The following is a 12,629-nucleotide window of genomic DNA, read 5'->3' as shown; positions in this document are numbered from 1 at the left end:
ATTTCCTCCAGGAGAGAGCACACACCCTATCTGGTTCGCCTCAGCAGACAGCTCAAAAGTGATTGCTTGCCTGTGGCCTGATTGCCAGGCGCCGTAACACTGAGCGCCTAGTCTTGGACTTCCTCCAAGTCTCACTTGGAGGAAAAGACCACAGCCAATGTGCTGCTCCTGCTGCTGCAGTAGTTTCCATCCGGGTCTTTGCTACACATATATTAATTTTTTTACTTTTGTCCTGACAAACGTCCAAGTTAACATCCTCCAGCATGTTAACTGTACACTCCAGCATTCAGGTAATACCTGATTCAACTTGTTTGCTGATACATTTGGGATAAAAAAAAAAACAAAAGCCATAGACTACTTTTTTGTGTGCTATAAAACATTTTATTTATTAGACAAAAATATCCACGTGTTGCATTTTAGGAACATTCAAAATAAAAGCAGCTTTTGGCAGAAATGGAAATCAGACAACACTACATGGTGAGAATCCTGCTGCCATGTGTTCAGGTGCAGAAACAGAAAAAACACGGCAACTGATTTTTCCTTCAATCTACTTTTAGTTGTGTCAGCAAAGCCATGGACTCCAGTCTAAAGCCAGCCTTATCAAAATAGGCTCCAATATATACTCAAATATATACAATGTAAACTAATGACAGAACAATATTTAAGGGTTGGATGAGAGTTAGAAGTCCAGAAAGGTGTAAAACATCCTAATGTCAATGTATGTTTATAGCTAAGGTTACAGCATTGACCTCTATTGTCCGCTTCTGTTCTGTTTATCCGGAGCACTGAGGTGTAAATAACTCCACCAAGAAAAACCAGCAGCAAAAACATGTTCCATAACAACTGACCTTTAATGATGAAGATGTGCTTCATTCCAGCAAAATAACACTTTTCTAACACCTGCTCAAAAAACAGAGCACATCAAACCAGTTGAAGTTTGATGTATTCAAACTTCAACTGGTTTGAAGTTGGAAAGTAAGTAGTTACTTTCCACCTGTAAGTCTGTGATGAAGACCAGGGGTTCAACACTAATAAAAGAGTACTGATGGTATGTTATGTTTATTTACAGACTAAATGTTTCCTGTTTCAGTTTTTTATTTCAGTTGCATTGTGACATTTAGTTGAACAGTCTTTCAGGTAGGGAGACTGGCCATCTTTCCTGTACAGGGAGAATGTGGGGGGAAATGTAAGTTTGTTTCTGATAACTTCTATGAGCTTCCTAATTGTTTGAGAGCTTACCTTTCCCAGTGTGTCTCCTCAGGAGGGTGGAGCAGCAAAGGGAGACAGATGCTCCAGGTGCTTCTGAAAAGCTCCTGGAGCACACCATGTCAATTAGGAGGGGTAATGCTCTGAGTATTTATATTAAATTTACATTAAGTTAAATGTATGCTTTGACTGACCTTAGTTTAGTTGTAATTATTTGCATGCATGTAAGTATTTATTGGTACCATTTATTGTTTTTGTGTTAGGTTTGTCTAAATAATGTTTATTTCTTGTTTTGTTTTGATTACTTGGTATGAATGGTGAAATTGCCCCAGGTATAAAAGCCAGCTTGTTTGCCTCACTGTGTATTGGGTGTGGGTGCAAATGTAACATGTAGCTCTGAATAAATCCACCTCGACTGCATTTTGTTGTCATGCCTCCTTTTTAAACCCTGAGCCTCCGCCGATCAAAGTGACAAGGTCCAATTTTCATTTGATTATTGCTTACTAATTAACAGAAAATATACTTAGATTTCTTAGTTTTCACGAAACAAAAGAAATCATTACACTTCAAGTTTATGAAGTGAGGTGTTCTAACACATAGTGATGATAAAGTAAACATCTGGTTTGTAAAGCTACAGAAAGCATCAAAGTTTTATTGTACATACAGTATCTGAGCAGTAGCAGTAATCAAATCCAAGAGAATAACTGTAATCACCATGCTGTTCGATAAATAAAAACTCCAATAGTTAACTTCAGAAATTAAAGGGAAAAAAATCACTGTGTAGTTCAGCTTTTGGAAGGTTTTAATCTGCTAAACTGATACTTTAAATCACGATCTTGCTGGAAAAACAAAGAAACAAAACAGAGCACTTTCATGCACTGCAAAAACTCAATCTTACCAAGTATTTTAGACTAGTTTCTAGTACAAGTATCTTAATACACTCAAAATGAGACAAAGCTAACTTACAAGGAACTTTTCTACAAAACACAAGAGCTTATTTTGAGTTGATAATTCCTTTATACTTAAGAAACAGTCCTATTTGCACTGGTATTACACTGGTATTGTAAATCCAGTAGCCCGTATTTCACAATCAATGGGCAGTGGACCATTACGTAGCAACTTGGTACTTGGTAAGATTTTGTGTTTTTGCAGTGTGGACAAGATACTATAAAACATCTGGATAATGAAAACCATTCCAATCAAACACAGAGAAAGTGAGAAATACAATGATAAACAAAAGTGGGTCATATACTTAATTAGATAAGGTAATACTTCATAAATAAATAAAAGTATGTTTGCCACTTGAGTCTCTGAAATCTCTGACTTTGTTTACTCACACTCATGAACATATTGCTTTTATCAGCGTCTTGGGTCATAGTCTGAGAATCTGCAGGACACCGATGAATGAATCTGCCTCGTCTTTATACTCTACATGCCAGTCTCAATGTTTGTGGCCATTGTGGATTTCGTGTTTGGACTCCTAAGACATCACCTGATGGCAGGAAGTCCATTGTCGTCGGACAGGAGCGGTTCTCCTGGATGAAAGAGGAGAAACGTGTCTGATCCTGCAGAGATGGTTCATTCTTATGTAAATAACACACTTTTTTCCCCAGTCAGGAATTCTTCCAAAGAAGCCAGCAGTAACATTTGCATGGTCCAAAATTAATGCATTTTCGTAATAATGATTTCTATTTAAAGCAAACATTGATACACATTACTGCAGCTCCCACGAAAAAATGTTAAAGAACACCCAGAGGTGGGTGGAGTAGCCAAAATATTACTACTTTTAAGATAGCACTACTTAAGTAAAAGCAAAAAGTAGCCGTCTAAGAAAATACTCAACTTAGAGTAAAAAAGTATTTGGTTAAAAGGCTACTCAGTAACTGATTAAAACAATAATCACTTAATATTTAAAAAAATACGTCAGACATCCCAAAATATAATTACCGTAAATTCTGGACTGTCAGCCAGTATTTTTTTTCCCACACTTTGAAAACTGCGGCCTATATTAAGGTGCGGCTAATGCGTGCTTTTTTTTTCATGTCACCAAAAATATTTTGACTCGTAACAGTAGACCAATTAAATTGATGAGTTGTTCGCAGAGGTCCAATGAAATTGTGCTATAAATCAAGAGCAAGTTCACAATTCAATGACTGGTATTGTAAATCCAGTAGCACCTTCAGCTGTACGCACTGTGCGTACCTTGAGATTTTCCTTTAAGTAAAAAAATAAAAAATAATTTTTTTTTTTTTTTTTTCATTATCTAACCGTCTTCTACTAATAACATTGTGGGGGAAAAAAAGGTATTTTGTGTCAAAATATCTTGTATGTAGAGGCACATCCATGTCTTTGGGGGTGTGCACATCTTATGCCTAAATGTTATTCATCAGTTTATTTTGTTTGTTTATTTGGCAGATTGTCACATGCAGTCATACACATTGACTGCATAGATACTGCATGTGACTATGCAGTGAAGCTAGCTAAAAACTAATAAGTGGAGTTTTAATCTCCCCGTAGTTCTAAGAGGGGTCGAGTAAACCCTGCCAGGGGTGGGGCACAGTTCTGGCAGGGTTGCCAGTTTAACAGCTTTTTTTTGTTTGTTTTTTTTTCTGTGGTTTCACAAACTAAAGAGCTGACGGGTCTCCCGATTGGCCGACCATGACATCTGCTGCGCTTTTCCTGAACGTCGAGCTAAGACTGCGAGTTAAACAGTTAAATCAAGTTGAAACTTTGCCAAAAGAGTAGAAATCAAGCAAACATTGTTGCTTCACCTTCTCCTCCTCTGGAAGTCTCAGACACATCACCTGAACCTGGGGATCTCCACCCTCCATGGATCCAAGGATAGGTTTTGCTTATCTGTCTTTAATATTTAGTATAATTTGTAAATAAATAAAAAAAAAGATTAGATCCTTTGTTTTTGTGAAACGTGCGCATATGGCCAGTATTTCTGTGATCTAGGTTTGTGCTGTTTTTGTGCAACAGCAACACGCACATAATGCATGTAAGACGTTGGGGATGTGGCTGTGTTCATGTGGGTCAGGTGCAGTGGTGGGTTCGCCCTGAGAGAGACGCCCGTGGCCCGGCAAAGCGTTGCGGTTCTAGCGGTGTCCGGTGAGCGTAAACAACGTAATTGCTGGTATGTACAGCCGTATTACAGGCACTGTTCGAAAAAAAGGATTTGCAATATGTATTTGTTTATGTTATCATATGGTCTAAGTATACAGATTAAATTAAAAGTTAAAAATATCTTCAAGTGTAATATCTTTCTTTGTAAATAGAATACACAGAAATAGAATAAGTGGGATGCCTGCGGCTTAAAATCCGTTGCAGCCTGTACAATTACAAAATTGATTTTCTTTCTAAAATTAAAGGATGCAGGTTTTAATCAGGTGTGCTCTGTAGTCTGGAATTTACAGTATGTGGAAATGTTGGTATTTTAAAGACAAAAAAAATCATATAAAAGCAATTACAAAATAATATCAGACTAAATAAATTTTTTTCAAATCACTTTCTTTCAATATAAAATTTATGAAACTAACAAAAACTACAGGTGTGTCTGTGTCTGAAGAATTCTTGGTTAAAACAAGGTTGTTCTTCAACTGAATGTTGTTCTTCATTAAAAAAATAGAACAGAGGGTAGAGTATCCAGAAAGCTTACTCAAGAGTAATAATACTTCATAATAAAATTACTTAAGTAAAAGTACAATATAGTAAAAATACTCATAAAAGTACATATTTCCCAGAATGTACTGGGAAATATCTCTTCACATAAATGGAAGAGAGTAAATGAATCTATGGACTATGCAACTTTGAAAATAATCGGAAGGTTAAACTAAAAGGTTTTTAATGTCCAGCGCATCATTTTCCAAATAAGGTTTAGGAATATTTTCAAACAAATTCTTTGATCTAAAAGGTTGAAATTACTTTCCATATGAAATTTTAACTAAAGCTAAGTTACCACATGAGGAGCATATAGCAAAATCAAAACTACAGAAAAGTAGACTTTTTTAAAAATGCCCAGTCAAGTGTTTCTATGTTTGATTTTATTACTCTTTTAATGTTAGATGGTATTTAGACTCTGAGGCAGAAAATCTGGTTAATAGTTGGCATTAAAATGTATAAAACTAAGCTAATATAAGTTAAGACAAAGAATAAAAATCAAGTTTCAGTCAAGATACTGGTTTAGAAACTGTGTATTGCCATTAGTTATGGAGTACCACAGGGCTCAGTGTCAGAGCTCATAACTGAGCATGCTGATCATGCTCAGTTATGTTTCTTTTATTCATAAGGTCTGATTAATAAAATCAGCTAATCACACAACTTTTAATTTTGGAGAATATTCTTGGACCACAGCATCTGGAGAACAGCATTTATCTTCCATTACAAATGTAAAGAACCTTATAGTGAACCAGGACATGTACTTCCTAACCTATAAAACAGGTTTTCTAAGAAGTCTTCTTTCATCTACAGTATTGCACAAATTAGAAATATACCATCTCAGCATGATGCATAAAAAACCACCCATCTTTCTGTTACCTCAACTCTGGACTATTGTAATTCTTTAAACGGTGCAGCACAAGTTCTGATGAAAATTCAAAGTTAAGGTAAATTTGTATTCAAATTTAGATTTTTATTGGTTCACTGCAGGGTTATAATAGTTTTGGGCTTGTAATTACAGTTTAGTCTTATTTCATTGTAAATATTTGTCTAATTTAGTTTAAAAACAAAAAAATAGTTTTTAGAGTGTGTTTGCTATTTTTAATGAGATATTAGTTAAATTTTGTTTAGTTCTGGCTTAGTTTTTATTAGTTATAAAAGTAGTTTAATTTTTTTCACAAGTTGGTTAATTCTTAGATGGAGAATTCAAATATTATAGTATTTTTTTTTCTTTACTTTTGAGCGGTCAGAAGAAGGCCACAAATTCTTATTACCAATATATAGATGGTTGAATTTCATGACTTTTTTCTAAATCATTTTACATCTCAAGCCCAGAGTAATCTGTCTAAATTTGTAATTGATAAAAACAGAAGTTTTGATGTGTGATTTTTCATGTTTTGTCATGGATGATGTGAGTCACCTGTGCAGGGAGGAGTGTGGTTGTCATATCGGGAATTGCTGCTCTGCAGAGCCTCGTCCTCAGTGTCGCTGTCACTGCTGGTTGCTGCCATCAACACAGATGACGACTGATCTACAAACAACACATTTTGACATTTTAATTTAAAAACATTGGAAAATGTAATTTTTTTACCTTCTCAGCCAAAACCCAACAGCTGAGTTTACAGAAAGTCTGTCTTTTAATGTTGGCTTTGCCCTTTTGGGAAATAACCCATCAATGCTAAATAAGCACGCAATTTCACATTAAGAATTAGGCCTGTCACTTCAATAAATTTTGTTAGACAATGAATTGTCCCAGAAGTTATTGCAATAAATGAGGGTAAAGGGGCGGGGCTTGTAGGAGCTTGTTCAAATTTTCAGCCCAAGTCTGCAGTTTCAAAAAAGTTACATACTGCAGCTTTAAAGATTTAAAGTAAATAAATAAAACAACCTAAACAACATATAAAAATGGATGCTGAAGTCTCGGTAAACAAAACCGTCCTTAAAAATAAGGGCTAGTTGAAACCAATGCACCAGACTGAAGACTTCTGTCATTCAGTTTTTGGTAGAAAGAAAGAGAGAAAAGACAAAACCAATAAATCATGTAAATGGAGACAGTCAAGCTTGTTTTAATTAATCATGTTGAGTTATTGCAACAGGCTTATTAAAGATTTTTGTTTATTTCACTCACAAGTAGGAGTCGTTCGATAATATTTTGCTAGAACCAGAACCAAACGAGGAGAAGCAGCTTTCAGCATCTATGCACCACAAATTTGGAACAAACTTCCAGAAAACTGTAAAACAGCTGAAACACTGACTTCTATAAAATCTCGACTAAAAACCCACCTGTTTAGAATTGTATTTGAAATGTAATCAATTACAAATTTATTGATGGAACTTGACTTAATGCTGTGTTTTGATTATTGATTCTATCTTGCATTGTGTTTCTGTGTTTGTAATGATGTAAAGCACTTTGAAATGCCTTTCTGCTGAAATGTGCTATACAAATAAAATTTGATTGATTGATAGACAATAAATTGTCTAGTTATTGCGATAAACAATAATATTTTTGAGACCATTTTAAAGTAACATAACGGAAATTGCATAATACTGCAAGTATAATGTCTCAAATATGAATAAACTTTAATTTCTAATGAATATTTAACACTGTACATTTTGAATATCTAAAAAATAATCAAAACAGCTGAAATGACAAATAAAATTAATAATGACCTCTCTTCAAAAAAATTGTCCTTCAAATAAGGGTCTAGTTGGCACCAACGTGCCAGACTAAAAACTTTTGTCATCCAGCATTTGGTACAAAGTCAGAACAGAAAAAAATGAACAATCATGCAAATGGAAATGAAATGGAATGATAACAAGTTGGCAAACAAAGAGTGAGTGAGCTTCTAGGAAACCAAAGAGTGAGAGTTGCTAGGCAACCAAAGAGTGAGATAGAAAATGCCACCAGTCCTACTTTGCAGGCTGTCAGAGGTTGAGCGGCTAAAAATCTTTCCTCTCCCTACGTCTTCCAGAGTGCTGTGCTGTTCTGGATCAGAGTTCAGTGAATATTCCATATATATTGAATATTGAATATTCTCAGACGATTTATTTATTCATACTATGTGCCTGTTGCAGTGTTGTATAGTAACGAAGTAAAAACACTTCACTACTTTACTTAAGTATATTTTGGAGTACTTCATACTTTCCTTGAGTATGAAAATTTTTGATAACTTTCACTTTTACTTCACTATATTTCCAAACTTAATTGCATACTTTTACTCCGATACATTTTCAATGTGTGGTTTAGTTACTCGTTACAAAAAAGCGAGAGAGAGAAACGCAAGTGTTTTGACCCCACCTACTGATTAGCAAGTAGCAAGTAGGCTACCGAACAAAGTCGGTAGCCTACTTGCCTGGTCTTGTTCATCACCACCAATAGGATACACCTGTTTCGCTTCTCCCATTAAACACAAAGCAAGTCTCGCAATCAGCAGCAGCCACATGGAGGAGGAGACGGAGACCACAACGACTGCAACTACGTCGGACACGGCTCCAGGGGAACCACCAACTGGTGATGAGAGCCCATGGCCTTATTTAAACACAATATACTCTTTCGTGGGTGTTAAAGATTCGTCGTACCGCATGCAGTGTATGTTATTCCTGCCCAAAGATGTGGAAATTCTATCTTACAAAAACTCCCCGTCCAACTTGAAGAAACACATCGAGGTAACGTCTTATGAAATGGTTATAATCCTCCTGTTTCAGTAACTATAGCTTGGTCACTAGGCACTACTGTATTGTGAAATCTTGACCATAAATGAACTTTGTTTGGCATTGTTTCAGTTCCACACGTGGTGTATTTAGCTTAGGCCTAATGTTGACTGTAGCAGGCTACCTAGACTCCTCTGTTCAAGGGGGGACAGAAGCCATAGCGATAGCAATTTAGACTAAATTTAACGAATATAGGAAAGGAATGCAAGTTCAAAACCAGGTTTACAGATGCCAATAAGCTGCATTTCCCTCCCAATTCTTTTTTTCTTTTGCATAATGACCAGTTGTGTGCACCACCTACTGACTGTAGGATTGACTGATTCACTGATTTGTGAAGTAGAGTAATCGTAACAGCTCTTTTTCTTCATGTTGGCCGCATTTTCTGTACTATTTATTTTTCTCATTTTCAGCACTACCTTACTTGAAGGGAAAACTTAAGGCTTACAAAAACTTTGTATTTTATGTCCTGGAGGGTTTACTAAGAAGCTGGTTCAGTTGTAAAGCAGGTTAAGTTAACCTTGTGCTATAGGTAAAGCACCTAATTTTCTTAACTAAATGATGCCTGCAGGTATATCTATTGGCAGGTTTAATTTTGCCTGCACTTGGTTGTGTACATTATTTTAAGTGTATTTGACAAGTTTACCAAAAAATAAAAAATGTCATTCAAACTGCATTTGCCTTGTTTTACTTTTTACTTGTACTTTTCATTACATTACTTGAGTACATCCATTTTTACAGCAATTTCCATACTTAAGTACAAGAAGTTTCAGATACTTTAAGACTTTAACTCAAGTAACATTTCAGTCAGTGACTTGGACTTTTACCAAAGTCATATTTTGGAGAGGTACCTATACTTTTACTTGACTCTGAGATTTCAGTACTTTATACAACACTGGCCTGTTGCGATATACATGGTTCTTGATTTATTGTCCAGCCCTATACAAAAGGCTTATTAAAGATTTTTGTTTATTTCACTCCCAACATTTGCAAGTATATTAAACAAAACAGCTTTAAACTGCTGACCAGCTGTGTTTAGCAGCTAATGCTACATAGATCTGCTGAACCCACCCTCATTTGACTGTGCTGGCGCAGAAATTCCCTCCAGCAGGGACTGATGGGAGTTTCTCGAGCTTTCCAGCTCACACTCCAACACAGTGGCCCTGCAGTAGGAGGAAATAAAAGAATTATTTGATGATTTAGAGAGGCGATGTTGTTTACTGCTGCAGGAGGAGAGTGTGACTGGCACCCCAGAGTCCTGCCGCTGCAGGCCTTGCTGGCAGTTATGTAGCTCAGTCCTCCCAAGGAGAAGATCTCGTCTCTTGGCCCAGATGCGGCATACAGCTGTTTCTCTGCTGAGCACTTTTGCTTGGTGCTGGGGGAGGCTTGATCTGACGAGGAGGAGCTCAGAGACACAAGGGGTCCACTGGCGGCTTCAGATTGGAGCTCTCCTGGAATAGATCAAGACGGAAATGCAGTTCTGATTTATTTTTTAAAATACAGAACATGATGAACAAATCAAAGTTTTGGCAACACAATACATCAATAAGCAATTAAAATGTAGCGACAGTAAATTAAGCTAAACAAGTCCATCATTCAGAAAAAGAAAACATGCTTTGAACTGTTAGAGGAGGTCTGAAGTCAGATTTAAAGGTAGCCTATTATTCATCCTTGAACAGTTTAGGATGGGCCTATGGGCTATACATGTTCATTACATGTTTTGCACATAATTCTCAGATTAGATGTCTACTGAGATCTGCTATTTTGAGCTCTTTTCCAAACACTCTTACATGAAAATGGATGCAAACAGATGCATTTATACACACATCTTTGAAAAGCATTAGAAGAGCCTCCTGCACAAGCAAAAAGAATGCAGCAAGTAGCTTCTGAATGGTAAGTGAACAACAAAACACATTTCCAACAGCCATTTTCCAGCGCATGCAGCGGTAAAACAAGCTGATCAAACATGCGGGAGCTCTGCTTGGGCTGCTAGGTAACAATGTACTGCCCATAAAATGTGAGTCAACATTCTGAAGGTTCATTTTCTGAAGGAACAGCTCATTTACAGAAGTAAAATTGTTTAACTTTTGAAACTAAGCTATTTACATTTTTTTCCTAGAAAATTTCTGAGATTAATCAAAAAAATTTTAGGTGGAAATTTACTCCCTTATTTGTCTATGTACAATGTCCCTTGTTAGTCAGTAAAAATAACTTGTATCTTTGCTCAAATTTTATTCCGCCAAGTACCACACCCGAACAGACAACCAGAGAAGAAGAAGAGTACAAACACAAAATCATATACTCCTCGCATAACGGTGCCCCTAGCGCAGGGTTCGGCAACCTTTTCTATTCAAAGAGCCATTTGGGACCGCCTCCCAAAAAAAAAAGCACTTGGAGTCACAACCCATTTTGACGTCATATATATAAAACCTATATGCTATGTACAAAAATCGATACTATGTTGCGTTTATGAAATCAACGAACTGCTGCAGAGAACACAACATTTTATTTCTGCATGTAACAAAACGCATTTTACACTTTGTTGATGCTCAATTTCAAACAAAATACCCCCCGTCTATTTGGGTCTTTGTATTTAAGAAATAAAAATCGAAAATTACCCAACCCGAACTGAAGGAAAAATAGAAACAGAATGCAGTCACCTGTCCTCCTCTTATTCAGGAGTTAAAAATCAAAACTTATCCAAATATTATCCACCGGCACTGAACGAACCAAGCAAACCAAAAAATGCGCAGTCTGCTTCTGTGTCCCGTAGTACGGTACGGAGCCCTCTAGGGCAGTGGTCCCCAACCTTTTTAGTCGCGCGGACCGGTCAGCCCTTCGCAATTTTGCTGAGGACCGGGAGGGGTAGGGGGTGGGCGGGGGCGTCGTAAGTATCGAGTCCGGGGCGATGGCAAACCCCTCGTTTTTCGCGGCGGTTACGTTCCAAAAATAACCCGTGATAGGCGAAATCCGCGAAGTAGGAACCTTTATTTTTTTTACAATTATTATACAATGAAATATTCCATAATACATTGAAACCAAAGAACAAAACCTCTTTACAGGCCCAAACATTTGTTTAACAAATAAAAAGTAGCCTACTGTATAAACATTTTTATTATTATTTTTTTTTTACAAATAACTACTGTACTGTAAAATAATAATTTTAATATGAACTGAAAGCGGATTCCCGTGCCCGAATTGCGGAGATCAGCGCCGCCCCACCGCGACCTGAGTCATTGGATTAGAAAGGGAGAAAATAAAAAATGATTATGAAAAAAAACAAAACAAAGTACAGTAGGACAAATAGTGACTCGTGTATTTCACTGCTCTTCTGACTGAGCCGCTGCATCCTGACTCCGCTCTGTAGCGTTTTTTTTTCTTCTTCTAAAGCCCGCGGTGCAGGTGTGTTTTTTCGAGAGAAGAACATAGTTATCGGTAGTTGTTGTTGCTCTTTTTTCTTCTGGGCAAAAAGATTCTTATAAACCGACATGCCACCATCGATTATGTTAAATATGGCAAGCTGTTTTACGTATGTGTACATATTAAACCGAAACGTTGTTGACACACAGGTAGACAAGAAGCGGAGAGACTGTTTAGCCAATCAGAATGCAGAACACAATGCACGATGCAAATCCGCGAAGCAGCGAGACCGCGAAAGGTGAACCGCGAAATAGCGAGGGTTCACTGTACTCCGATGTTGTTTTGTTACTCATTCTGCTGCAAGTTGGCTCAATTTTGACGCGCAAGACGTAACCGGTAAAATCCGGTTTAGGATTTTCATAATAAAAGATCCGGAAGTAGTTCATTATTTTTTGCGCGGCCCGGTACCAATTGGTCCGCGGACCGGCCCGGTGGTTGGGGACCACTGCTCTAGGGGACATGGGGAATTTTTTTCTTTTGCGTTCCGCAATAACTTTTGCGTTACCTCGCAATACTGTACTGGTCAGTTATGCAGCATAATTGAATACTGTAAGCCTTTCTTATGGTGGGCGCCGTATTTTCTGTTTTAATGGTTAAGTGAGGCTTTTCCATAAATGTTAGTAGCCTATCTTTTTGTG

General features: G+C 37.0%; 1 protein-coding gene across 3 annotated transcripts in view; it reads right to left on the bottom strand.

Annotated features, from left to right (window-relative positions):
- Positions 1–355: 355 nt before the first annotated feature.
- Positions 356–12,629, bottom strand: part of trim37 (tripartite motif containing 37) — a 46,931-nt gene continuing 34,657 nt past the window's right edge. For 2 of the 3 annotated variants that reach the window (XM_032576358.1, XM_032576359.1), the window contains exons 22-25: positions 9,821–10,022; positions 9,643–9,734; positions 6,284–6,394; positions 356–2,741 (exon numbers count right to left, since the gene is read on the bottom strand). In XM_032576358.1, coding sequence (XP_032432249.1) covers positions 2,695–2,741; positions 6,284–6,394; positions 9,643–9,734; positions 9,821–10,022 — 452 coding nt within the window. In that variant the 3' untranslated portion in view covers positions 356–2,694. The remainder of the gene's footprint in view (positions 2,742–6,283; positions 6,395–9,642; positions 9,735–9,820; positions 10,023–12,629) is intronic. The other variant, XR_004340979.1, reaches the window with a different exon arrangement.

This window comes from Xiphophorus hellerii, chromosome 11 (assembly GCF_003331165.1).
Source record: "Xiphophorus hellerii strain 12219 chromosome 11, Xiphophorus_hellerii-4.1, whole genome shotgun sequence".
Classification (NCBI taxonomy): domain Eukaryota; kingdom Metazoa; phylum Chordata; class Actinopteri; order Cyprinodontiformes; family Poeciliidae; genus Xiphophorus; species Xiphophorus hellerii.
This window is presented reverse-complemented; position numbering and strand designations above follow the sequence as displayed.